The 24,637-nt window shown below is 46.3% G+C and overlaps 1 protein-coding gene across 1 annotated transcript in view; it reads left to right on the forward strand.

Annotated features, from left to right (window-relative positions):
* Window positions 1-1,048: 1,048 nt before the first annotated feature.
* Window positions 1,049-24,637, forward strand: part of EFNB1 (ephrin B1) — a 125,817-nt gene continuing 102,228 nt past the window's right edge. The window contains exon 1 of the mRNA XM_077826667.1: window positions 1,049-1,173. Within this exon, the coding sequence (XP_077682793.1) occupies window positions 1,049-1,173 (125 nt within the window). The remainder of the gene's footprint in view (window positions 1,174-24,637) is intronic.

The raw sequence follows: 24,637 nt of genomic DNA on the forward strand, positions 1-24,637 counted from the left end.
AAGGGGGAGCGCCCGAGCCAGGAGCTAGAACCAGAACCCTCGTGAAGCGCAGCAGCCGCCTACCCCCAATTATTGCCAAGGTTCTTGGCTCAACCAGTCTCCAGAGCAGGGAGAGGCTTGGCCTAGGAGAATAGCCCTAGCGAAGTCCTGCACAAGGATCCTAATGCTGCAAAGGTTACAGCGCCCCAGAGCAGCTGATTCATCCCCCCCGTGTAATCCTATGCATTCCTCACAACGCTGCCTACTTCACTACAGCCGCGCACCACCGCGCTACCCTCTTCCCTCGCATGCACCAACCCCAGCTCTGCGCGCCGGCAGCCGTACACATGCACCCCATCGGTCACTTCACGAGCCCGCTCCACGGGACACACATTCTTGTACCTCGAACTCACAGCCCCACGCGGCGCTGCAGCCGCACCTCCCTTTAAGAGGCCGGGCTGCCCCGCCCCTCTCAGCCTGAGAGGCGGGGTGAGAGGCGAAGGCCCCCACTATCCCGCGTCGCTATTGGTCGCTAGGGTGGGGCTGGCCTTGCTGGTGCCTGCGCTGGGGAGTACAGAGAGTGGCGGGGCGGGCTGAGGCGCTGTGCAAGTTAGGCAGCTGGAGGGGAAGCGCTAAGCCGCCGGGACGGGACGGGCTGAGCCCGTGGAATTACAGTGTGGAGCCGGCAGTGCATGGGCGCGTTGAGCCCGGCGGGACCCGACAGCGGAGCCGGGAGACCCGCGGAGAGCTGGACTCCAGCCGAGGGGACCCTAAGGAGCTAATCTGGGGCGAGGCGCGGGGGGGCCCGGCTCGTAGGGACTAGCGCGTGGGGGAGAGGGGCGGATTTCTCCAGGGGAATAGCCCGTGCAGCAGAGCCTGTCTGGGGGAGCCGTCGCAGCTGCGCGGGGAGCTCTGGATGCGGGCGGAGTGAGCCCTGCTGCCGGGGGACGCCAACCTCAGGAGATGGGAGCGTGAAACCGGCTGGGAACCAGGGCAGCGGCCGGCGGGATTTACAGCACCGGGAGGATTAGCGGCTCCCCGGCCCCGGCGCCCCCGGGCGAGGGGGAAGATGGCCCTGCCGGAGGGGCTCCCCAGTCTCTGCAAGTGGCTCCTGGGCGTCCTGCTCGCCATGTGCCGGCTCGCTGCGCCGGCCAAGAACCTGGAGCCGGTGTCCTGGAGCTCGGCCAACCCCAAGTACGTGCCGCATCTTCGGGTGCCCCACCGCCGCCGCGGGCGTCTCCCCTTTCCTTTTAGCGGGGGCCGGTTCTCTGGGGCGGGGGCATGGCAGTGTGGTCTGGGCGCCTCTGTCTGGCGCAGGAGCTGGCGTCCAGGGCGAGGCAATCCCTTGGCAGCTCACGACAGGCTAGGGCCGTTCTGAGCCGGTTGAGCTCGCCCCGAGTCTGCGGTGCCCGCTCCTGCCCTGGTGCTCTCCCCCGGGCAAGGATCGAGCTGGGCTCGGCTGCTCAGGGTGGCAGACCAAGCTGTCATGTTCCTGCGGGTCGCCGCGCAGCCTTCCCTCCTTCCCCGGCCCTTTGAAGTGCCCGGCGAACGCATCTGGAGTCTCCGCTGCATCTGCTGGGGAAGCTCGTGGGAGGAAAGAGAAATTACAGAAGTTTAACGCGGCCCCGGTGCTTAAATCGGGCCCGTTGGGCTGTAACGTGGTTCGGAGTTCAGCGTTGCTCCCGCGGACTTTGCCTCCCCGTGGCCGATCCTGCCTAAAGGGCCGGCCCCATTGTGTCTGATTTCTTCTTTCCCCCAAATACATAGCTCTGCCTAGATCCAGCGTTTAGAGAGCGGGGAAGATGACATGCACCAGGTTTTTAAATAGACTAAAATGAATATTTTATTAGCTTTTCTAGCTCTGGATAATCTAGGGTTTCATCTCTTCCACCGAAACCCATTTAGGAAACTGGCAAGGCATCCCGCTGGGGACTCCGTAGGTAACACACACATACGCAGATGGACATAAATGATTTATAGGGCGAGGCGAGAGCCCGAAGTGATCACTGATGAAGCATTTTCTCTCTCTCTCTCAGATGAATTTAAACACACATATTTTTACTTCTCCCTTACCCCCTCTATTAGGCTATCTGACTTGATAAAGCTAAATATATTCACTTAATCTTACCATCCTAATAATGCATTTTCTATTCTAATCAATCATAACCTGGGGGAGATGCCCCCTGACTATGCCCTCAAAGAAGGGTGGAAAGACTGCTGATATGCCCTTGCCTCTTAGAGAAATACCACAGGTCCCTTATTTAGGGACAATGATAATATGAAAGGAGCATGTACAATGTATTAGTAAAAGAAGATTTTCTTATTTATCTAATTTGATTTTTCAGTTCATGCTGGTGGGACAGTTAATACAGTGGGAGAAGAACATCTCTTTCTCTTTCCCCCCCCCCCCCCCCCCCGCCCACGCCCAAATGGTTCAAGAAGTACAATATTGGAGTCCCATCTGTTTCTTTTATGCCAGTCTGTGTTCAGTCCCAAGCTCTAGGCATTACTTTTCTACAGGAGAATATTCCAGTTTTTGGATGTGCCCAATTAAAGTGGTGTAGAAATACTGTATTTTAAAATCTTGCATCTCACTTAATTGCTGCTGTTCAAATATTTTTGTGGGAGCGTCTCTTTTCTTTCATGGGGATTCCCTGGCTGCATTTAAAACATTACCCAAATTGTTCCTTCTTTTTGCAGTCTTATGACCACACTTTCACAAGATTTCCCCCATTTTTTTCTCCCCCACCTCCTTTTCCTCAGGGGAAATAGGTGTTGGCAAAAGTGGCGTGGCAGTGGGGTAAATTTCTTTTTATTTGTCATGCAGACTTTTCTCCAGATCTTTGAACCTTTAAGTGTATTATGATTTTGTCCAGTCTATTCAGAAATATTCTATTTTAATGGCTCACAAGGGATTTCAAGTTGAATTTGGATTCCAAATTTTAGTGCCCCTCTTTTGCCGGTTACTTGTAAAATGTAATAGCTATATTTGGAGATTGGGGTTTTTTTTTGCTTGTTAAAAATAGGTTACTGAGAATCTTACTACTTAAGCTGTAGATATTGGTCTGGAATTGCCAGCAGATGGCTTTCAATTCACATGTTTTGTGAAAACTTGGGCTAGAGGCAAAAGAATTGGAGGTTAATATATCAAAACCTCATCACATCTCTGTCAGTTTTATGCCAAAACAATGTTCCCTTTGCACAAAAAATTGGGTGAGAACTTTTCTTTTTTTTTTTAATGTGTGAACTTACAACTTTCTGGCTGCTTTTGCAGATACAGATGAGATCTTGGAATGTGTATCAAGTTATTTGCAGTCTTAACAAGACTTCAGTTTTATTGCGAACAGGATTTCTGTTGATATCTTTATTAGATCACCTAAAAGTAATCTGTGCTTTTTACCCTGGCTTTAGAACTGCACAGATTGCCTCTCCATTGTGCTAGGTTCTGATTGACTCTAGGCCCACTCTCCATTTTTTCTTCTTCTTCCCGTACTGTGCTAGTCTGTAAAGGATTTTTTAACACATTTTGACCAATGAGCAAATATTAAAAACTGGCCCCTGGTTTCTATCATTTACCTGAACTCTGCAAGCTGGTGCCAGGGAGACCTCTGCCTGCAATTCACATTCCCATTGACTCCAGGAGCCAGCATCCAGGGATATCAACTGGCTTCACAAGAGAAGTTTGTAAACTTTGGTGCCAGCCTTTATTTAATAATGCCTCTGGCTGGCACCTAGTAGCACATACCGTCTTTAGGTGATCTAGGATACACAGACATGGTAAACACTTTACACCTAGTTGTAGAAATATTACTCTTTATATATACTTTAATAAAATACCAGATATGCTCATCTGCCTGCTTCTTTGGAGCAGATCCTCAAATTGTCCTTGATTCTAAAATGGCTTGGAAGTACTATTTTCTGAGTCAAAAGCTGGTCTTCCTTTGCTCCTGGCAAATTTGTTGTTGCCTGTTTGTTTTACCTGGTGTAAAGTGGTAGGGACTTTCCTATCTGTTTCTGTAAATGTCTTTGTTTGGAAACATTTGTTGTTCAGAACCTAATGGAACATGTTGCCTCTTTGTAAATTGTTTTTCATTTATATTTAAGGCACCCAGAGGCTGTTAGACATGAGTTGCCCGTAAATTAAAGATTGTTAATAGTTCTGTCTTACTAGTTCAGTACTGGTGTACTTTGATATGGAAAGGCTGGTACGGCTTGTTAAAAAAGTAGATATTTTTTGAAGATTTCTGAGAGGAAGGAATCTTTCTTGCATTAAAACATGAACAGAGACGTAAATCTTTGCTTCTACATCCCCGGTTTCTGAAATCTAATAGTACTGATTCTGTTACCAGAAAAGCTTTTGAAACAACCAGAATTTAAACAACCCTTATCTTCAGGGTAGGGTGACGGGGAAGATTTAAGCACTTCCTTCAAATCCTACTTTATATATCTGATGGGATTCCAGCATTCACTCCTTTTTCCCTCAAGTCCTTATTGTAACGTGGCATTTACAACTTCATGTAGAATACGTTTGGTAGAATCCCAGAACAATTGTGCTCTTAACTTAAAAATATTAATGATGAAAGTTACTTTTTCAGCATGTACTTTTGGATTAGAAAGTAACTGAACGCTTTTAAAAGACGTTTAAGAACCCAACTTGGGTACTAATAACATGTAGGCATTTTGAGACCGATTACATCAGGATGTTTTTGGTAGCAGTCTTGCTGAACTTTATCTTGTAAATCTGAGAGTTTATCTTATCCCCGTCTCGTCTGAATTTAAAAAAAAAAAAAAAAAGGCTTTATCTTGATAACTTTCTTTCCAAATCTCTTAACAATCAAATGAGTTTATGGCTTTTCTGGGAGAGGGCGGAAAGGAGAAAATGAAATAATATAAAACAGTTTGGACATTCTGTACAGCTGGACACTAACACTTAAACACCAATTTATCTTGCTATCAGCATGCGAATGTGGATGTAAACGCTCCCATTCTGATCCAGAGAAGTTACAAAGACTAGGAAAGAGACTTTTTCTGGCCAATAAAATCCAAGTAAATGATTGCCTCTATTAGATTCTTCCCTCTCTTCTCCCCCCCTCCCCCCCCTTTGAAGATACCGTCATGGGCCTGGAGCTCAAGAGGAGCCCCTTTCCCCAAGAAGTGACCATCTGCGTTTGTAAATCTATCATGCGGGCTTTGAGGGGGATTAAAAAAAAGTAAATTGGTTCCAGAGACCACCTCAGCTTATTTAAAAAAAAAGAAAAAAAAGAAAAAGAAAAAAAGAAAGGTGGGGAGGGAAGAGTGGCTCTAGAAATCATTTGTAACTGATTGCATTAGCTTGGGAAGTCATAGGTGGATGTACCTGGCATGGGACTGATGTGAGATGCCATTTTCTTAGTGCAGAGAGCTTGCCATTCTCATTTGTGCTGGGAAGCAAAAAGAAGACTCCCTCCTTCATTATGTGATGAGTCGTCTTTTTCTGAGTTAGCTGATACCCTTGAGCTGCATTTCTGGTACTTTTCCATATCTGGGTAATGTAAAATGTTCACTTTGAGTAGACAAACCTGACTTATTAAATTGTTTTTAGTGTTAAATTGTTAATGCCTGCAAGGTTGGGAGGAGGTTTACAAATAATTACTCTGCGTGTTTGGAGTATGATATTCCTTTAATGCCCCACCCAAAAGCAAGCATATGGCAATGAATTTTCAGAGTGCCTAGCTGTCACAGGAAAACTGGTTGCCCTTGTAGTCTAAGTTGTTGCAGTACTTGCCTTAGAATGTAACACTGAAAGAGGTTAAATTAAAAGAATGTTTCATTGCTTATGAAGATCAATGTGTGGGTGGATTTGGAGACATCCTCTTTAGTTAAGATCCTTGTTTTCCTTCCCATACAGAAGGTTTGATGAATATGTGCAATAGTTACCCAATGGAGGGTAATGGTCACTCCTTGATGCTTGTGGAATTTGTTTGGAGTATGGTGGAATTGCTGGTCCTACTTCAAAGTTCCCGTAGTATGGATTTCAGAAGCTAAAGTTTGTAGGAACATTTGCTTATGTAGAACCTATATCTCTGATATATTCATATTTCTGTTTCTCTTCACTTTTCTGCCAGCAGGTCTCTGGTGTCAGCAGAATTTCCCTTTTGAATAGCCAGAGTAGAGTGCAGGACTTGGGTGAGGACAAAGGCACAGCTCCATTGCCAGGCGTGTACTGGGGTCTACCAGAGTGAATAGGGAGCAGTGTTGAAAATCATTTGTTCTCCCTCCCCTCTACAAATTAACCTGCTGAAGCAGCGCCAACTAGATAGGAATTAAAGATTGGCTGGTTATTCAGTGGTGGTGAAAGGCTGAAATGAACGTGGAACTTCTGCATGATGATAGAGTTCCCACACAGAAAATGTTCAGTTTTTGGTTTTCTGTCTTCTAGTTATGGATAGGTTGAGTTTTTTGGGGTACTTGGTCTCACAGCATTTCTTCTCTGTTTTGCAAGGTTACTAGATAGAACAGATCCACCTCTATGTCTCTAGTATCACTGTAAGTTTTCTGTATAGAAGGCGGCTGTGGATACCAGTGAAGTTTATCAAATTCTATCTAAGGCTTGGACCCTTGTGGAATATCCTCCCTTGCTCTTGTGTTTTAATACATATGTAAAAATCAAATTCCTAATTTCCAGACTCTGGTTTTTCAAGGTTTGCCACAACTAAATCTGTGGAACCCCTCTCTGGTACTTTCTTCTGGGGTTCAGGTCTCATTGGAGACGACTGGTTACCAAACAGAACACGCTACGCTTTTTAATCTTGTGTTAGAGCTTTTGATTTTTGCAAGTTCTGATCAATTAGACATGTCCCCCTTTTCACTATGTATTGCTCTCGCTAGCAAATGCAATTGAATAAACATATTTAAAAAGTGGGGTGAAACCTACATAGCCCCATCACACTTTGCGCCCCCCAACCTAATAAAAATGAACAATTTGCTTTTTGTTACATTACAATTATTTCCTCTGTGTAGATGCATTTAAAGACCACTCACTCACTAGGATTTTTGAAACACAAAAAATGTTTTCTCTTGTGCTTCTTGGAAACTTAGAACTGCGGTGATTCCTTATCCGTTCTCTATCCAATTGCACTTAACAGTGCTTAGAATGAATACTTCTTTTTAGAAGAAAGAGTGAAAGCCTTTAAAAATATCATGTGGAATTTTCTAAGAGATACAAGGGAAAAAGGATCACACTTTAGACTGGCTGAGCTTGATAGTGTCACTTTAAAGTATGTCAGTATTTTTATGCCCTTTTCTCCCTGCATCCCGCTACTGTTCATATAAAGGATGAATTTATAATTTTATTTTTGTTACACAAGCAGGTTTCTGACTCTTCCGTGGGGTGAGAGAAGTAGCTGTGGTTACCCTTTGGAATTAAGTGGACACTATCGGGTTAAATATTGGATGTAGAAGGGGAACTTCCTTCTAGATGAACAAAATGCCCTAGCCTTTTAAATCTTTCATTTAGACACATAATTTACTTTCCACTGTGCCAAATATTTTACTTAGTTCATGTTGAGTGAGAAATGCGGAAAAAATTCTTTTGTTTCTAGTCAGTTTCATTTTTGGCCTTTGCACTAGCACATATTACTGTATTTTGTATTGTGAAAAATGCAGGATAAGGATGTGTATCTGAAAAATACGATGATGATTTTGATGGGCTTGAGCTTTTAATGTGTATTCAACAGACGTTTCGGACAAATTTTGACTGGATTAGTGCCCCTTTAAGTGAGCTTTGCATTGGAAGTGAGCAGAGTTGTTCTACAGGGGGCTCAATGAACCAATGTGGTTCTAATTTTATCACATCATCTCTGAAGGGGGCTCTTTGAAAACTGCTTTCTGAGTTTACAGGGGGACAAAAATTGAAGTGTGGTTTCAATGATTTAATCAGACTGTGTGTTATTTAATAGATAGTGTTTTTGATCATTGGCTGGGGTGTACTATTGTTAGACATCTTGGAGTTATGCAGAAATTCTGACTAAATCTTAAATCCCATGAGTGTAATCTTGGAGAAATATTGACCCTGGTGGGCTTCTGTGCTGAATGCTGAAAAGAAACATTCCTAATAAAATATGGTTTGGAAAATTCATTTCAGGCTGGAATTTGGCTTTCCAGAAAGCATTTTAATAGGGAGGAGAGGGAAATGGGACACATCATCCATGTAGCTTTTAAGAATTGATTATAACCTACTATGCTTTTCTTTCCCTCCCTCCTGAAAATTTTACTCCTAGACTTGCTCACTTATTAGCTTTTTGTAGCAAGAAAATTGCGGCCTTAAAAAAACAAATTAAAAAAGAAAGTCTGCCAAGAACAAAAATGTCTTATCCTTTGTGGTATTTTATTCTGTCTTTAATGACATCACAGTGTCCTATTTAATTTTGTAAGCATTGGGTTTGAAGACTGGTGTCTCTCTGCTTTTTTTTTAATGTCTTTTATGAGGGACAAAGTGCTTGTGGGAAAGCTGTTTTTGATGGGAGTAGTTGGCCTGGAGCTCTGCATCAGTGGGCTAACACTTGTAAGAGCAGATGTAATTTAATTACCGTACTGGGGGTGCATGAGGCGCTTCACAGTATAAGAAGTTGAGCAATATTGAATACATGCTGCTTATTTTTAATTAAAAATGTATTTTGATTGTAGAACCTTTTGAGCCTTCCTTTTGAATAAGAGTGATTCTGCTGGTAGTAGTTGGCTGTTATCTGCTGTGGTTCCTTGCTAATCTGAGTGGGGGATATCCAGATGGCAGCGTAACTGATCTGATAGCATGCATGCACCTTTAACTGGTACATCTGAAGGGTTTTTCTTAATCTCCAAAGACTGGTTGGGATTAACTGGGGCTGGGCAGCTTGAATCCTGGTTCATGTTTCCTGCTGGAATGAAAGAACTGTTCTCAAATGTGCCAGGAAGACAAGGGCGGAAAGGGGCTTCAGAGCATTGCATGCTTTGGTTCGAATAGTTCAGATGTAAGCTTGGCCTCATGATTCTGAGCATAATGCTAGTTCAGTTTTATGCAGGGTTGTTCAAAGTGCATTTTCCAGGTTGGCTAGCTTCAATTTAAAGTGCAAGCAGAACATTGTTTGTGTGTTGTGATTATAAGGGTGCAACAGTCTACTAACTACTTTGAAGTAAATCTGCATAAATTTGTGTTCGTGCACGATGGAGGGGATTTTCATTACACTTTGCCTGTCTCTCCATTCTAGTGAGGTTATGGCAAGTTTGGCATGTCTTGGCGTTATTCAGGGAAGAGATGAATAAATGTAACCTTCAATTTCGGAGAAAGAGGAAATGGCTTTCTTTCTAAGTCCTGTTTCCTTTCTCAGTGCCTTTGCCAGGAGGGAAGAAGCACCCAAGGCTCACTGAATGTCTTTAGGGAATGACTCTTCTGTTGACTTAAGAAAATTAAAAAAAAAAAAAAGGTAACTGAATTTGAAGCTGCGACTGTTGCAGTAGCTGTGTAAATACCACAGAATTCTATAAAACAGATTTAATTGCTTCCTTAAAAAAGAGCTGTGATGGGGTGACTGTGAAAGGAGCTGTAGTTTCATGTAGCTAAACAGCTGCTAAAGTACCTTAAAACACTGTCTGGAATTATGACAGAATCAAAGCTTTTGTTTCTTTGGGAGAGGTTTTTTTTCCCCCCCCTCTTTCAGCGATTCAGATGAGAGGGTCCCATTTCATATTTGATCTGAAGGAATTAGTGACTTCAATATATCCTCTACCCTTTATATTTTTTTTAAATAGACCATTTCAGATATACATGACACTTTACATAGCGGTTTAGCAAACAGAAGATGAGTCTTGTCCAAAACAGGCATAGTACAGCAGATGCAGGTAGTGTATCCGTGGAACGGTGTGTGGATACTAGCATGCATCATGTAGGCCTTTCCCGTAAGGAGACCTCATCTGCAAGAGACCTATCCTCATTGTGTTAGTTATGAAGACCAATGCTAGTATTTCAGACTATGTCTAATTAAAGCTTTTTGCCCCTATATGGGATTAATATTGAGTGGAGTTTAGAAAGTTCTCTGGTTTCAGAGTAGCAGCCGTGTTAGTCTCTATTCACAAAAAAAAAAAGGAGTACTAGTGGCACCTTAGAGACTAACCAATTTATCTGAGCATACAAAAGCTCATGCTCAAATAAATTGGTTAGTCTCTAAGGTGCCACTAGTACTCCTTTTCTTTTTGAGAAAGTTCTCTAAAAGTTTTTGATTATGACAGCACTATTATTCTATAGGATTTTTGTGTCTTAGGTGGGTAGTATTGTCTCAGTGTCTTCAAAGGTTTCAAAGGTTTCAGAGCTGCTAATATCTAGCAGAGTAGCCCTTCTACAAAGTGTTAAGAGTCAAAGAAGCCTTGGTGCTTGGAAGCAAATCTGCTTGAGAAGTGCAGGAGTCCTAGTGGAGAAACGTCTTGTACAGATCAGTAGCACATGCTATTTGGAATCTGGCAGCTGAAGCAGGGTGTGGAGAAACAAAGCTGAAATCCACTCTGTGTCTAATTAATGATTCCTTGTATAGGAGGAAACTGGAGGGAGTAGCCATCATGTCACATCTGGGCAAGGATGCAGTGATGTGGTGGTGCTTTTATTATACTTATCTTATTTCCTCTAGAAGGTTAGTGCCTTTTGGCTTTTTTTGGTCTGTTTCCCCTTTGATTAATTTCTTTTAGGCCTTGTCTACATAGGGAGGTATTCTAGATTAGCTATTCTGAATTAACTCCATGGAGTAAAAATGTTTTATTCTGAATTAATCAACCCACTCCTCAGGTTAATTTGGAATAAGGCACTTGTATTGTGGTGGGGGAAAAGCGTCTATACCTGGGGTCAATCAGGAATAGTCAATCCACTTTAAATTCTCACACTACCTTATTCTGGATTAATTTTCATGTGTAGACGAGACCTTACTAAAGTTTGTATGGCTAAGAATCTAAACTCTTTTTGAAACAAAAACAAAAAAGCCGCCTTCTGTGACCTTACGCTTGGCAGAGGTGCTCGAGTATCAGGGACTGAGTTTTAGAAGCTGAGCCTCTTTGGTCACAAGGCAGCTCCGCAAGGGTGGTCGTTTCCCACACCAATCCTTCAGGGGACTGTCCACGCTAATGGGTGCTCATTCTCTTAGTGAAGCTTTATCACTAGCTGTCTGTGTTGGTCATTACAGTTGAGACTCAGAAGTCCACAGCCTCGCATGGAGGGCAGAGTCTGCTACTTACTGGACAGCCTTAAAAGCTGTGCGTACATGAGCAGTTTTTAACATTGCCTGCTACTGCACTAGCACCAATGCAGTTCCAGCAGTAGAAGTGCTGGTCAGAGTTGCAGACAGGGCATAGATATTTTTATCTTGCCCTGATCCCAGTGGGGCGAGACAAGGTGGTGCTGAACATCTGTCCTGTCTATGCTGACTGGCCCAGCCCCTGTGTTGCCACCAATGGAGCAAGATTTACAATTTTTTTGCATTATAGCAGCATCTGGGAGTCCCAGACAAGATCGGGCTCCTTCATGGTAGATGCTGTTCAAAGTCACGAAGTGACTTTGGCTTTGTCTACACTGCCACTTTACAGCGCTGAAACTTTCTTGCTTAGGGGTGTGAAAAAACACCTCCCTGAGCAATGCAGGTTTCAGCACTATAACGTGGCAGTGTAGACAGTGCACCAGCACTGGGAGTTACTCCCCTTGCGGAGGTGGTTTTATTACAGCCTTGGGAGAGTTCTCTCCCAGCTCTGGAGCCACAACTACACAGCCACATTAAAGCGCTGCCGCGACACTGCTTCAACGTTGGTAGTGAAGACATACCCTTTCTCTGTCCTGAAGAGAGTGTGGTCTAAAACAAGACAAAAGAGGAGAAAAAGGAAGAGTTATCCTCTTTTTAGAGATGGGGAACTGAGAGACAGAGATTAAATGACTTGTCCATGGCCCCCTGGATGTTTGTGACAGAGCTGAGACTAGGACTCTGATTTTTCTGAGTGCCTGGGCAGTGTCAGAGTCACATAGCTATTCTGCATTAAACAAAAATGCTGCTGTAAGCAAGGCTCAAGAGTTATGATGGTGGCAGGTAGGGCTTTGCTTTGGTTAACGATGACTTCTCCTCAGAGCTCTCTCCATTTACTCCCCAGAGCTGGATATAGAATTATTCAGGTGTCAGCATGGCAAGGCCGCCAGGGCCCTGGAGCTGAGCAGCTGCACTTAAAAAAAAAAAAACTAGCTATTTTTAACCCTGGCTTGTCTGTTCTGCTTGGAATAACCTTTCCTGACTGCAGCTTGCCCTTCACAGGTGCTCTGTCTTCTCTCTTCTCTTCCCACAGCAGTCTTGTCAGCTTTTGTCTGTGGTGCTTGCTTTGGATAGTAGCCAGGTTGTGCCATGTTGAGGAAATACCAGTCTGTGGGTGAACAAATCACTGTGTAGGCTATCAGGGTAGGGAGCTAAATAAAGGCAAATATGTACAGCCTGATACTGATGAGATAAACCTGTTTTCAAATGAAGTTGTAACAAACTGGATTTCTTTTTTACTTTGCTTGCTAGCTTGTCTTTAATACCTTCAGAATAGCAAATCTACATCTGGCTCTATGTACCGTGACCCTGGCTACTGAATTGATGGCTTGTTCCCCTTCTGCAGTAAAAGATAGGGATGGGCAAAGCTTGCATATTTGTCCTACTGGTTTAAATGAAAAAGGACAAAGGAACAACTGGAAACTAATCAACCACAATTCCAGCAGGCTTCTTCCAGCATTGTAGCTGTGTGGCATGCCTGACTAATTAACAAGCAACTTATTAGAGTGCAAGATATTGACATGATAAAGCATGAACTAGATTTGTGATATTGTCATGTCAGAGTGACTGCTACTCACAAAAACCCTTATGAAATGTTAGCATGTGGTGTAGCAGTTTGAAAGGGTGTTGGAGCACCTGCTCCAGAACTGTTTTTTTCCAAGCCCTTTTTAGTTTTCCTTTTTATTTATTAGCCCCTTTCCCCCACCCTGAAATCCCAGATCTGAGATGCAGCTTTATGGGCTAGCTGGTGGCTTGCAAAACATCAGTGTAAACATCCTGAGGGATTTCAGGAGCCTGAGCTGCTCTCACCACAAACTTTTCAGTTGTATTTTCTCTTCCATATTATGGAAAAAGCAGATTTGCACCAACTTGTGAAAACTAGTAACACAAGAGGATTTAAAATGTGTCATTCTGTCACATGATCTGCAGCTGGGATTCCCACTGACTATGGCTTGGTGGTTGCTGTTCTAGTATTGGGGAACAAACTCCTTTTTCAGCTTATTCAAGGATATAGTTACTTGGAGAGTTGTGTTTTGGGAGCTTGAATGTGGGCTCTCCTCCCTTGACTGAGGAAGTTGAATACTTACTGAGGCAAGATACTGGGGTTTGGTATACTGTGTAAATCAGACTGGGTAGATTCTTAAGCCTGTATGTTGCTTGTAATGGTGGCTCTTGTGTGGTGGTGGGTTGCGGAGTGAAGGGGAAGAAGCTCAGATCTTTAGTTGGTATACTAAATATGCAGCATGCATGTATTTTCTAACAACTGGTATCAGGTCTGGACATGGTAAGATTTCTCTCTCCCCCCTACCCCCCCACCCCCACCCCCTATACTAACCCTCTCACCCCAGAGTGGAGTGGGATTCTGCCCTTAATGCTTAACCACTGTAAGGAATTGGGGACAGGATGCTATACAAGCTAATCATCTCTATCCCTGGAGAATATCATTGGTAGTGAGTTTGGGGAATACATTCTTCAAGAGCAGATCAAGTGTCACCCCCTGGTGGCTGAGCTCCTAACTCAGGTGGCTGGGGAAAGGAATGGAAGAGACCGAAATGAACCTGACACATTCCTTCGCTACCTAGAGCATGTGAATGTATTTTTCCTGCTGTAAAGGGCTTTACTTCTTTTTTTTTTTGTAGTGACTGAAGTTCCCTTCTTTGCAGCTTCATCTGAACCTTGGAGAATATGATCTGCACTGCTTGATTTTTTTATTTTTTTTTTAATTATGCAACAGCTTCTGGTTCAGTACTTCAGAAAAAATAAAATGTCTTTGCCGCTTATCAGCTATAAATACACTTATGCCATTAGTATTGATCACTGAATATTTGCATATTTTATTTCTCATTAAAGCTGAGAAGTCTGTTTGTGGTTGGAAACGTTAAATGTGACTGCAAGACTTTACGTTTCATTCCTTTTGCTACCGATTTCAGTATTTTAATGGGTTTCTAAAGTGTGTTTGCATGTATGGTATTGTGTGTGTGTGTGAGAGAGACTATTAAATGAAGACATTCAGCTCCCCGTTACAGCAGCACTGAGACAAACGAGTGCCCAATTTGGATTGCGAGAACTGCACTGAAGGATGTCTGCCTGTAAATACAGTTGCTGTAAGGGTTGGATGCAATTCCTTTGTTTAGCTTTCTTGTAGTAACCCAACTGAACACAAAGGGGAGACCTGCTGTTTTCCTACAAAGCCTTAGTATAAGTCCTTTCCCCACCTGGAATTAAGAAGCAATTTTAGATGCAGTGTTTGTGAACGTGGGATCTGTGGAATGGTGACTCTTCCCCATTAAAAAGCAGTATGATGGCTGGAGTTTTGCAAAGGGGGACCCTTGGGCTATTGTTAGGCATCTTTTGGCATTTTCAGGATTATGGGATAGAGGGCCTCTCTTTTAGGGGAGAGTGTGAGATGGTTTGTGTTGTGCAGGGGGAAATTCCCCTGGAAGCCATGGGAGGGATTAAGGCGGTAACCTGTCTACAGCCGCAAGGGCAGCATATGGAAAGGATCTGAGTGTAATATCCCAAGCTGCAGAACAGCTTTACTGAAGAGGCCACTTCAGCAGGGGACGCAGTGTGGTTAGTCCTCACCGGCTGACACATCCCAGGCCTTCCTCAGACTTGAAAGAGCTTGAGTTTGCCTTTGAATCTAAGGATTTATAGCCCTTTTAGGCCTCTCCAATAAAAGCAAGGCTCCCTTCTCAGATAGAGCCCACCATCTCCCTCCTCTAGACTCATTATCCTGGGGATTTGTGTTGCTTTCTTTCTCTTTCTCTTGCTCTGTTGTTCACAACTGCTAGTTTCTTCTTCACACGTACAGCCGAGAACTTCAGAGTACAAAAGCAGAGTCAGCAGGCGCCAGGAGACCTGCAGATAGAACTAATGTTGCCAGACCATGGCCCCCACCCCATAACTGAACACCCTCCCTACAGGCCAGCAGTCCACTGCAGAGTCAGGCTGAAGCTGCAGTGCCAGGGAATCTAACAAAGACATCTGCTCCAAGGCCATCTCTGAGCAAAGACTCAGGGGTGCAGACAGTAAGTGCCTCCTGATTTTTATACGATTATGTAAATTAAAAAGGGCCTGAACGGAGAGGGGCACAGCTTAGAATTGGCTCAAGGCCGGATTATTTTCTGTTTGGGGGAGGGGAAAGGGAGGGGCTAGTGAGACTTTATCATCTTTGGGGAAGAATCGATCTTGCAAATGTAAAATGCAACATAAATATAGAAAGATTTTTATACTTTTCACACTGCCTCATGACTTACAGCGAACTGAAGAGACCAATGTGCTTCTGTGTCTCATTGCCCATCAGATGCCTCCTTGTATCTGTGGGTTTGGGGAAGAGTTGGAGCTGGCTTCTTGGGTGCTGACCATGCAAGGAGCCATGGATGATGCTTTCTGATGTACAGTGAGATCTAGCCCAGTCTACGGACCATATTGTTCCCAAAGCTAAATATAAAAATATCCTGATAAAATGTGTCCACTCATACAAAGAGCTTCTTTTCTGACCTCCTGCTGTTTTAGCCTTGTGCTGCCTCATCCTTTCTGTGTTACATTGAGCAGTTTGCAGTCTGCAGTCAGAGTACAGACTTGTCACTACAGAGGTCTTTAAAGCACCATGCCCACTTGGGGTGTTATATAAACTGTACAAATCCAGCTTCCAGCAAGCAGTGCGAAGCTGCTTTGGGAACAAAGGTCCAGCCTCCTGGTAGCTCTGTTCCTACTAGCGTGTTTGTTTTTCTGCAGGGTTTTCGGAACCCATCTCAAGTTTGTGATTAGTGGCCTGTGACTTTGCTTTTCATGCAGCATCTTAGTGTCAGGGGTGCTGGATTACTCACTCCTCTTGGATCCCAGGGTTATTAGAGCTTACCTCTGTTTTGAATTCCTGGGCTGTAAGACAAGCTGTACCCCTCCAGGTGTCTGCAAATCTTATTACCGACCGCTTTTCGACTTGCCTTGGCTATGGTCTTTAAATTTCATCTGTTTGAGTGCTTATTTGTCTGGTTCTGAATGGCCAGGACTGTACCCTCCCGCATTCAGACCGAGGGAGTGTTCAGCTGCTCAACACATGCTGCCAGATTTATTTGGTGTCTTGTCACGCCCCTCTCTCCCCTACCCCCCATATATATATATATATATATATATATATATATATATACACACGCACGTTCTTGCTTAGTGCCAGCTGAAGAATTCAAAAGCTCATAGTGGTCTTGTCTCCATGCAACAGGGCGTGGGGACAGTCCGGCACGTCTTTTTGCCATTCCCCGTGGTCCAAGATGCACATTATTGGGGTACTTGTTTTGCCCTCTTGCAGCATATATCAGTGGGGTCTGTAGTCTGTCACCTCAGTGCCTAGCAATATGAAGAGAAAGCTCTTTCCACATGAGTCTCTGACTCCATTTTCTGGCCCACATGAAGCCATGTTTGCAGCATCCGTCTGATATCTTCTGTGCAGGGCTGGAATTTATATTTGGGTCTGGGCTGCAAGGAAAATCATGGATGAGTTTAAAAAAAATCTTAGTCTCCTGTCTTTGGTCAAGTAATAGGTACGGTTTAGATGTAATAAAATGTTAGTGCAATTCTTTGAATGTCCTCTGCTATCCTACTCCTTTCTATGTAGGAGCTGTACACCCAGGAAAGGGTGGGATGGCTCACTGGACACAGAGGGAGGGTTTAACACTGCCTCTCCCTGTGGCTACATTGCAGCTCCTGGGTTTAGCCATTGTCTCATCTGAGGCAGGTAGTGGAAGGATGTGACTTGCTCAGCCTGTCATGTTGTGTCTATGGCTGTGTCTATGCTGTAAGCTAGAGGTGTGATTTCCCCTGTTCGTGCACACTTACCCAGCTTAGCTCTCATTGAGCTAGCATGAGTAAAAGCAGTGTAGTGGTGGTAACCAGGGTAGTGGCAGCGGAGGTGCAGCTGAGCCATGCAGAGTACGTAGCCGCTGGTTTCAGGCAGGTTTGTACTCTGTAGCTCAGCCGTGCCTCCGCTACCCAAGCTGTTGCTGCTATACTGCTATTTATACTCATGCTAGCTCAGTGAGAGCTAGCCTGGGTATGTGTAATGAGCAGGAGAAATAGCCTATATTATCTGTACACATGTAGGCACTACAGACCATATCTGTTTTATATGTGCATGTCAAGGCTCTAGCTGTTTAAATAGAGGTTTAGGAAAGAGTCCACAGAAAAGACCTAATGTATTACATTTTTTTTCTTAATGGGCCCTGTCGGATCGCTCAATCTGCTATACGCATTGTGCTCTCCTCCACCCTAAACTCGTGCCTTGCCGAACTTCCAACAAGCTTTTTCCACTGCTTCATGTTTCTGCTTAAGAACCAAGCCCCTTTGGAAAATTCCTTTACTTTGGAGCCTCTTGGAATCCTAATGAGGAGACAGTTTGCTCAGGGAAAGACAGAGGCTTTCATGGGCTCATTAGCCTGGCCTAAGCTGTGAAGGGGCCCAGCAGGGACTGAATGCCTGAGTATAGCGGAGGTGAGTGCATACTGCTATTGGTTGGGACATGAATGGTGGTGGGGCAATTGTGGCAGGCTCTACCCTGGGGTAGGCCAAGATGGGAGGAATGCTTTAGTAGAAGCACATCCAATGAAGAGAGAGAGGCAGCTCCTTGGGCAGGAGTGCCCTGGGCAGAAACCATTCTTCAGGCAAAGGGAGGGCAAGGGATTTCTTACGACTGGCATTTCTTCTGCAAAGCACCACTGGTGGGACTGAGTCATTTTTGACTGCTGCAGGTGCAGAGAGGCCTTTTGGGACTGCCTCCTGCAGCAACTAATGGCATCATATGGGTGTCTTGTTGAAGCTTTAGCTAGTTGCACTCTTAAGTGAATGGCCTGGTTAGTCTGGATGGCCTGGGGTCTTAAGGGCTGTTTCTAAGGAGCTGGAAAGTTCCTCCCCTCCTCAGCATCCAGCAGTATCTAATGTGCCCCAAAGACTGGAGAGAGAGGAGCAGTGCCCTGGTTTCCATCTTTTTCCTCAGAATGGGCATTTCAATTGGCTGTTTGTCTCAGGTGTAGGCATCTAGATCTCCCCCTCTTCCATCCAATTTTCCCTTCCTGGTAAAACCAGCTTCCAGTTCAAATGTCCATTTCCCCCCTGAATCTATCTAGTTTGATATGGTGTTGAGCACCTAATCGTGTTCATTGTTCTGGCCAGTTGTGGGGTATGTTACCAATCTGAGCTGCATCATGGCTTTTATTGTGAGAGATAGGTCAGCACTTTCTAGACTTGCTTTGTACCCTGTTGTTGGTCTGCCACATGTGTTCCATTTGGGTGTCTGGCATAAGTCATGCACTCACACTGGTCATACTCCCGTTCTGCCATTGAGAATTAACCTTAAAGCAGTTCCATTCCTCTTGGGCCACAGGTTTGCCTTGTTTTTGGTGTGCTGGGGCTTCACTCCCCAATGTGCACAGGGGAGTAATAGGACTGAAATATGGCCCTTCTGCCTCAAACCTCACTCCATGGGGCATACACAGTTCATCCTACGCAGGTTTTTGGCAGCTCTCACTTGCAGGGGTGTAGACTGTAAGCAGAGGGAAAATGTGGTGAGTGACAGTGTGTGAATTTTTTCTTTGCCCCAAAAGTAAACATGTTGGAATTAGGGAGCAGGTTATGTTTCTCCGTTGATGAGCATCAAATATGTTTTAAATTTGACAGCAGGGAGCAAAGAGCGGGTGGGTGAAACTTTCCAGGTATTGCGTTACATTTCCCCCAAAAGGGGTCTGCTAAAGTGCTTGGGATTAAAGGAAAGCAAAGGAGAGGGAAGGCTAGCCTGCAGTGCAGCCAGGGGATGGCAGCCTCCTGCAAGGACAGGAGTGGGACTGCCTTCCTCCTCTCCTCCTGGATGAAAACTCTGTTCACTGCCTCTAGGGGTTAGGAAAACCATAGCCCCTTTTAAAAGCTCTCTAATAATAAATAGGTACACCGACTGTGAGAGCAGTTTGCCTTTACAGGGCACATTCCTAACACGCTATGAGGCAGCATGGTTAAGGCCCTACTTAATTCACAATAATGTGGAAATTGTGGATTCCGCAATATTAGGCTTCCACAACAGTTTTGACGGTAGGAACTCCTGTTCTCAGCCCTTCTCCAAATTACTGCAAATAATAAGGTCCATTATTATTTTTCCGTGATTTTTTTCCATGGCTCATCTGCAAGTCACCTGCAGTTTTTTGACAATCATCCCGTGTTTCAAGTAGGGCCTTAAGCACGGTCTATTTGCTGGAAGCTGAGAGCCCCTGAATTTCATTCCCAGCTGTAATGTGGACTCCCTGTGACTCTGGACAAGTTTCTGCTCATCTGTGCCTCAGTTTCCCTATCTCTAAAATAGAGATTATATGGAATTGTGTTTGTCTCCCATTGGGCTGGCTAGACCCAGAGTGACTGCTGAAAAAAATCTGCATGCTGTGCAGTGAGAAGCTACTGCATGCACTAACCAAGCTTCTCTCTCCCCACCTGAGCTTTGTACAATTTTGTGGGAGTTGTGTCCCCTTCTGGAGCTGCTCATTGAGGCACGTGCCCCTGGCAGGGATTGGGCAGGAAAGCCCCAGGAAGTGTGCATGCTTGTGAGAGCTCCTTTCTGTATAAAGTTTTGTGGTGATGGATTGAAATTGAAAAGGGGGCCTTGCTAGATTCCGCCCCTTAGAAATGGGCTTTGAGGAGTAATGAAGTCCTGTCCTTTGAGAGGCACCAAGTCTGTGTGGGCTGTACTTGTGCTGGGCTTGCTCAACTCTTTTTTTTTATGTGCAATACAAATGTAAAGAGAGGGTTCCCCTAGAGATAAAAGCCGGGGTGAAAGTAACTTAAAGGACTTGCCGGTACTCTGGAGTCCTGAGGAGAGGGGCTGGGGGCTCAACCAGAAGAGGCGTGGCCTCTATCAGAAGGGGCGGGGCCTTTAAATCAGGATTTAAAGGCCCAGGGCTAGGGCTGTGGTAGCAGCAGCTGGGAGCCCAGGGCCCTTTAAATCAGACCCTGAGCTCCCAGCTGCAGAGGTGGCTGGGAGCCCTGGGTCTCGGGGGCAATTTAAAGGGCCCGGGGCTCTAGCTGCCACTGCCGCTGCAGAGCCCCAGGCCCTTTAAATTGCCTACAGAGCCCTGGGGGTCTGGCAACAGGGCCTGGGGCTCCGGCTGCCACTACACTCCAGGGCCCTTTAAATTGTCCCTGGAGCTCTGCTGCTGGAGCCCTGGGGTAGTGGCGGTAGGGCTCTGGCGGCTATTTAAAGGGCCCGGGGTGGTAGAGGCAGCGGGAGCCCCCGGACCCTTTAAATAGCCACTGGAGTCCCGCTGCCACTACCCCAGGACTCCGGCAGGCTCCGGGGGCTATTTAAAGGACCTGGGGCTCCCGCTGCCTCTACTGCCCCGGGCCCTTTAAATCGCCACCCGAGCCCCGCCGCCACTACCCCAGGGCTCTGGTAGCAGTTTAAAGGGCCCAGGGCTCCATCCATTGTTGGGACCCCCAGGCCCTTTAAATTGCTGCCTGGGGAAGCCGGTCTGCCCTGGTACAGCACACTGGCTTTTGCCGGCAGGGGTGGCAGGTTTGTAGAAATTTCGGTGGTGCTCAGAACCTACCCCTGCCCAAACTCTGCCCCCCCAACTCCCCCCGCCCCCCACCTGCCCAAGGTTCTGGAAGGGAGTTTGGGTGGGGGAGGAGATCTGGGGTGCAGGCCCTGGGCTGGGGCAGGGGATTGGGGTGCAGGATGTAAGCTCTGGGAGGGGGTGCAGGTTCTGGGAGGGAGTTTGAGGATGGGAGGGGTGCAGGGGTGAGGGCTGGGGATGGGTTTGGAGTGTGGCTGGGGATGAGAGGTTTGGGGTGTGGGAGGGGGCTCAGGGCTGAGGCAGAGGGTTAGGGTGTGGGGGGGGATGGGGGCTCTGGCTGGGGTTGGAGATAAGGGGTTTGGGGTGTTGGACAGGCTCAGGGCTAGGACAGTGGGTTGGGTTGTGGGGGGGATGAGGGCTCTGGCTGGGGATATGGGGTCTGGAGTGGGGCAGGTCTTGGGTGCAGGCTAAGGGACTGGAGCCAGAGAGGAGGACCCCCCCCATCCCTCTCACCCCCAGCAGCAGCGAGCTGTGGGGTAGGGGCCCCCTCTCTCCCCCGGCAGCACACTCACCCCCACCACTGTCACTGCACGTGCTCCTCAGGCCCCTCTCAGGTCCAGGAATCTTCCTCGCCTCCCCTGTGGTGGATGCCCTGGCAGTGGTGGGGTCTGCCTCTCACTGTAGCCTCACTGGGGATGGGGGATGGGGCTGCCTCTTGCCCAGCATGGGGCAGGAGCCGTGACTATGGGCAGGGGGGCGGCTGTACTGGTGGAGGGTCATGCTGGAAAATGAAAGGGTCTGAGGGGGAAGGGCAGGGTAAGGGCAGCCTGCCCTGGCAGTAGTGGATGGGGGACACTAGGACCCTGCGGCGGCAGTTGATGCAGGGAGGCAGCATGGAGCTGCAGGGGAGAGAGAGGGATGCTCTGCTGGGACCCAGGGAGACATGTGGGGGCAGCAAGGGGGGGGCAGGGGAGAGGCCCGGTCCCAAACATTGGTGGAGCCGGGCCCCCGGGCCCTCAATGTTGCTGGAGCCACGAGCCCATATAACTCGCCTCTGCTGCTTGCCCGTACCGGGGGGTACCAGCTTACTTTCACCTCTGGATAAAAGGACAGTTCAGGCTCCCCTTCATCTGATGGGCTGCCAGTTGCAGAGCTTATGAGCTGCTGCCCTCTGTTCTTTCTCACATGAGATTGCTTCAATCATCTTCTCATCTCCCTTCATAGTATTCCAGGGTGGGTTTCTCTGTAACAGACTCTTTGGACTCGAAAAACAGGGACAGGATTGGTAGAAGATGTAGATCAAGGTTGAGATACATTGCTTAGCCTACACAATAGGTATTTGTACTTGATCTGACTCGAATACACTCCTACTCAGGGCAGAAGTGCATTGTGGGCTATAACTGGGACTAACCTCAGGCTTTCCTCTCTCTGGGTGCAATGGAAGTTTCCATCCCTTGGAGTCTACTCCTGGAGGACACCACGCAGTTTCTCTGGCTTGCGTGGTGTTGATTTATTCTAATCTCTAGCTCCAATGTATTTAATAAATGTTTCATGCAAGAGTGAACCTGGAATTCACTCAGAGAGCACAACTGGGGCTTGGCCAATTAGTCAATTATTTTAGAATAAGTAATAAAAAAAGAATTAAAATCTTTCTTGAAGTGGGGAGGGGCTGATCTGGCTAATGCATCAGTGAACAGCCTCTTTCCTCTGGGAACCACTGGGGTCAGAGTGAAATGAAATTCATGGTAATAAAGGTTGGTCCAGAGCATGCAACTGCTGAGCACTAGTGATCTGTTCAGAAGCGTGGGACTCGAGTGGTAAGAAGTGTTGTGTGTCAGGACTGAGAGGCACTGCTGCATTGCAGGGAAGCCCGGGGCAGAGTTGCTCAACTTTTTTTTATTTTTTTTTTAAACTCCAGCTTGAACAACTCATCTCTCAGTAGAAGTCTGGATTCTAGCTTGTGTGTTGTTGACTGCTGCAGAAAAAGGCAGAAGCTGAACATTGGTGGGGGTTCTAACATCTAAAGCCTACAACGTAGGCAGTTGCTGCTCCTTTCTGTGTCCCTCTCCCTCTTCTTGCAGCCCTGCCACTTTAAAGGCTGCTGTTCAAGTGATGCTGGGGAATAGGCAGTTTAGGTGCTGTACTCATCTCATTTTTCTGGCCCTGGCCTCAAAGGAGCTGCTCTTCTTCCTAATCCCTGCAGAGCTGGGAACAAGCTGTACCTGGAGGAGTGAGGCTGATGGAGGAAATGGCAGAGGGGGATGGTGTGTGTGCATGTGCTGCAGAGCACTAGTGTCTTGGATGTTGAAGACTGCCTTGGCAGCAGGGCCTGGCTGAGGTTATTGTATATGTCCTGTGATCCGCACCACCCTCCCAGGCAGACACACAAAGAGCTGCTTTCTCAGTGTGATTGGAGGCCGAAGCAGCTGATGAGGGAAAGGCTGTTGTGGAAAGCTAGGCCTGGTTGGGTTAAAGTTTCAGGAAGTAGTTTGGAGGTGCTAAGAGCTGAAGGTGGCTGGAATTTCCCCTTCAGCTGTGTTTGTTTTAAAACTTCTATTATTCTTATTTTGTATAAACTCAGGAGACACGTCCTGATCGCGTGTGCACCAGTGCATGTGCATCCAGAACAAAGTGCTCTTAGATAGGACTCTTCCCCTCTCCTGTTCTCCACCATTAGCAGTTTGTCGTCTATAACTAATTGCTGAAATAATTGGGGCAGCTACAACCTGTCAGGATAATTTTGCTGGGCCAGAGGTCAATGGAGAGCCCATCGTACAGCTGTGCCTTTCAAGCTCTGCATTCCTGTGCAGCAGCTCAGAGTGATCTAATCATTAAATGAGTCTCTCGCCCTGTGCACATGCCCTATCCCACCCTTAGTGTAAAAGCTCAGGGTACTGGCTCTCACTCCAAGGCTGGTTGTGTGCCCTTTCTTCTCCTGTAGCTTCATCTTACAGTCAATGCCTGGGTTCACTGAAGAAAGATGTCCCAGTGCAATATATTATATGAGGGTAAGGGATGTTGGAAGTGGTTACAGGGCCCCTGAAGGAAGGAAGAAAGCCAGCCCAGACCTCTAGCTCAAACTGGTCTGTAAGTGGGAATGCTAGTGTAATGCTGACAGACCTCGGTTGCCAGCGGGCAGGATTGAACCTGGGATCTCTGTAGCTTAGTGCCTGAGCTTGTAACACATTAGCTAAAAGCCAACTGCCTGTTAGCTAAGGCTGTAGAGCAGACTCATTTTATCTCTCTCTGTGGTCTTGGTGCCACTAGATGGGACAAAACACCACACCCAGGAGGTATGTTGGTTACACTAGCTCATTAGATGTTCCCTGATCTCTCACTTGTGCATGAAATGTGTGAGAATAGCCTTTTCTAGAGTGGTGGGTTGCTGTCAGGCAAAGGCTAGTAGGGAAAGGATAAAAATCCTCACAAGGCTTTCAGAGAGGAGCTGTTTCTCCTCTGCTAATGGTCTTAGTCCAGGGGGAGATGCTCCCATGTATGTGAGCTGACTGGCCATATATGGGTCTTTCCCCTTTCTTCTTGATGGGCTTGGGAGGGGAGAACTCTCTGCCTTGGCTTTAGGGCAGAGTTATTTCAAAGTTCCCATGAGAAGTGAAATCTGTGCAAGTTCCCTGGTGCCTGATGCCTCACAACATTAAGGGTGGCTGGGATCTGGCAAGTGTAGCCTTTACTACTACTGTGGCATTGGGGCCAGTGTTGCACCCCAGTAGCTTACAGGTGGGGAACAATGTGCTCAGAACTTTCCTGCCAGTGAACAATGTATAGATCTGCCGCTCCCTCCTTGTGTTGGTGCAGGCTCTTCCC

The sequence above is a fragment of the Eretmochelys imbricata genome, chromosome 9 (genome assembly GCF_965152235.1).
Source record: "Eretmochelys imbricata isolate rEreImb1 chromosome 9, rEreImb1.hap1, whole genome shotgun sequence".
Taxonomy (NCBI): domain Eukaryota; kingdom Metazoa; phylum Chordata; order Testudines; family Cheloniidae; genus Eretmochelys; species Eretmochelys imbricata.